General features: G+C 41.1%; 1 protein-coding gene across 2 annotated transcripts in view; it reads right to left on the reverse strand.

Annotated features, from left to right (window-relative positions):
- Positions 1-2,361, reverse strand: part of inpp5l (inositol polyphosphate-5-phosphatase L) — a 40,163-nt gene extending 37,802 nt beyond the window's left edge. For both annotated transcript variants that reach the window (XM_083784126.1, XM_083784125.1), the window contains exon 1: positions 1,205-2,361. In XM_083784126.1, the coding sequence (XP_083640252.1) occupies positions 1,205-1,330 (126 nt within the window). In that variant the 5' untranslated portion in view covers positions 1,331-2,361. The remainder of the gene's footprint in view (positions 1-1,204) is intronic.
- Between the last annotated feature and the right edge of the window lie 153 nt (positions 2,362-2,514).

Genomic DNA, 2,514 nt, shown 5'->3' on the forward strand with positions numbered 1-2,514 from the left:
TGCGACGCTCATGAAGGTCCGCCAAAAATATTTGTTTGTCGACTGAATCAACTGAAGATTACACTATAACCTCATGATATTCACAGTACATGTACTCACTTTTTAAGCCCTCATCCAATCAAATCATCGCTATGGGGTACACACAGACACAGGGCATAGGAGGCCCTCAATAAAATAAATCACACCCGTGTGAAGTGAAGGCTAATATATTAAAGTCTATGTTGATTAGGTGATATAAAACGGTGCCAACACAAACATTAAACGCCATTAACAATAAAGAGACAATATGACGTAAATGACACATGGTGTAAATTTTCCCTTCATTGTCAATGCGTTTACTAAACAAACTTTGAACTAAAGACAAACATTGAACCTGTGTATAGGAGAAATGGGATTTTATTCAAAAGACTATAACTATAACTTGACTTAAAACTACCGGTATATCAACATTTGCTGTCAAAATCAACACTGCTATACTGACCACCTTGACAAAGAATTTCTGTCGTTTGATTACACTAAAAACATAGCTAGTTGCCTGGAAATGTGCTTGCCAGTGATTACGCCAAAACACGTCAAGACAAAACGTCACAAAACTAAGCAATGGTTTATTTCTGTCATATGCAGAAAAGCTGGTTTTCCTGCAGGAAGGAGACAGTGAGGGAAGTAGAAATGGCATTCAAGGAACAGTGAAGCATGTTCAGACCTTTATTCTAATAAAATGTGCGTTTATTTACATAAACTAAAGCGGCATGGAATATCCTTGTATTTCAGTGTACGACACTGAACATGAACCTCTGGCAGGCTGCTGTTGACAGCTTTCTCTAACCACTGGAAACCTGGCATCCCTAGATCTACAAGATCTCAATGTTGTATTGCAAAGCATTGTGAGCTTGTAGGTCAGCTATTTTCAGCAACAATATGAAAGTGTAGGGGAAAAAACAGGACAGGGCCTACATTAGAGCCCTAATACATTTCCAGGTATATATGTTAATCACAATTTGGAGAAAATAAAATCTGTATGTAATCGCACACTATTACATAACTACACAACATCTTTTTAGATCAAACCAACAGGGATAAAACGGAATATATACTTGTATTGTATTACTACAAAGCTCCCATATACGTATGTAGGAATTCTCCATGACCAGTACGGCAAACTATTGCTTCAGTAATAACTTCATTAATACCCAGACCTGCTTACTTGATGCTGCTGTGCTGCCGACACCGGCAAACTGGTGACTAGTAGCCTCACACATTTCAGGTGCTTCCAATGCGTGTATGTCATGCATTTCCAACGAGGAACGCTGAAAGAGAAAGATGAGCACATGCTTGCACGAAAGATGGCTTTATAAAATAAAGTCAATAGATCGTCACATTCTTGATTCTTTTTATTTTGGTGAACAGATTTGACGCTTCAACTAAACGACTATCCCTGATACAGCAAAGTCTAGTAGTGGAATGACACCAGAGTTGTGGAGTGGGGTGCTGGGGGTGCAAAGGTTGTTCTCCTCCCTGAACTACAGCCTAGCAGGGAGTCCAAAACTACAGCTGTACTCCATCACCCCCTTGGTGCCTCTTTGAAGAAGCTGCCAAATGGGAGAAGGGGAAAGAAAGGAACCCCGAAGCAAAAACATCATGATAGCTTCGAGAGGTCACTTTAAGTAAATTTGGCAAGACCGTGAGAAGCTTAAGAAGGATGTCCATGGTTTTAGTATGACGATGATTTATGCAGCTACTTGTAGTAATAATGATAAGCATGTTTAGGTCTGGAGACCAGTTGTAACGGGAATTCAGCGAAGTGTAGGGCTCAAAGGAGAAGGAGACTGCCATACGACTGAACATAAATCGGGCTTAAAACAGTTCAGTCTCGACTCAAATCTTTCGTCTGAACTAGGCTTAAGAGCGTCCAGGGTGAACTGATGGAGGAGGATAGGATGAAGTTGGGATTATGTTGCATATTGGCTGGGACAAGAAGACTACATTTCGACAACCTCCATCTCAATGTGGGGTCCCACAGGGGTCCTTGAGGGGGTTCCAGGGGGTCCCACAGGGGTCCTTGAGGGGTTCCAGGGGGTCCCACAGGGGTCCTTGGGGGGGGTTCCTAGCAAAATATGTTACTACAGCATCACAATCATTTTAACCCCTTTTTCCATATTTCATACGTTGGCTATACAAAAATAGCAGATATACAAGCTCACAGTGCGTCACTGTCTTTGTGCCACGCTGCAAGCTTTTACATCTGCTTTTTTATTCCTTAGAAAAATATCTAAAACGTTTGGAAACTTTTGAATAAATTAAATGTGTACATAAAGTCCCTGGCACAAAACTTATTCAGATGGGGGTCCGTGACCAAATACACATCAATTTGGGGGTCCTTGACATGAAAAAGTTTGAGAACCACCGCTCTACCAGTCACCATTGTTGCACAGTCTCCACTTCATAACATGACGGTTTACACATTCCGTGGAGAGCAGTACAGAAGAAAAAAAAAGACGACAAATTCCAGATCTC

This window comes from Protomyctophum parallelum (genome assembly GCF_964188405.1).
Source record: "Protomyctophum parallelum genome assembly, chromosome: 15".
NCBI classification, from domain to species: Eukaryota; Metazoa; Chordata; class Actinopteri; order Myctophiformes; family Myctophidae; genus Protomyctophum; species Protomyctophum parallelum.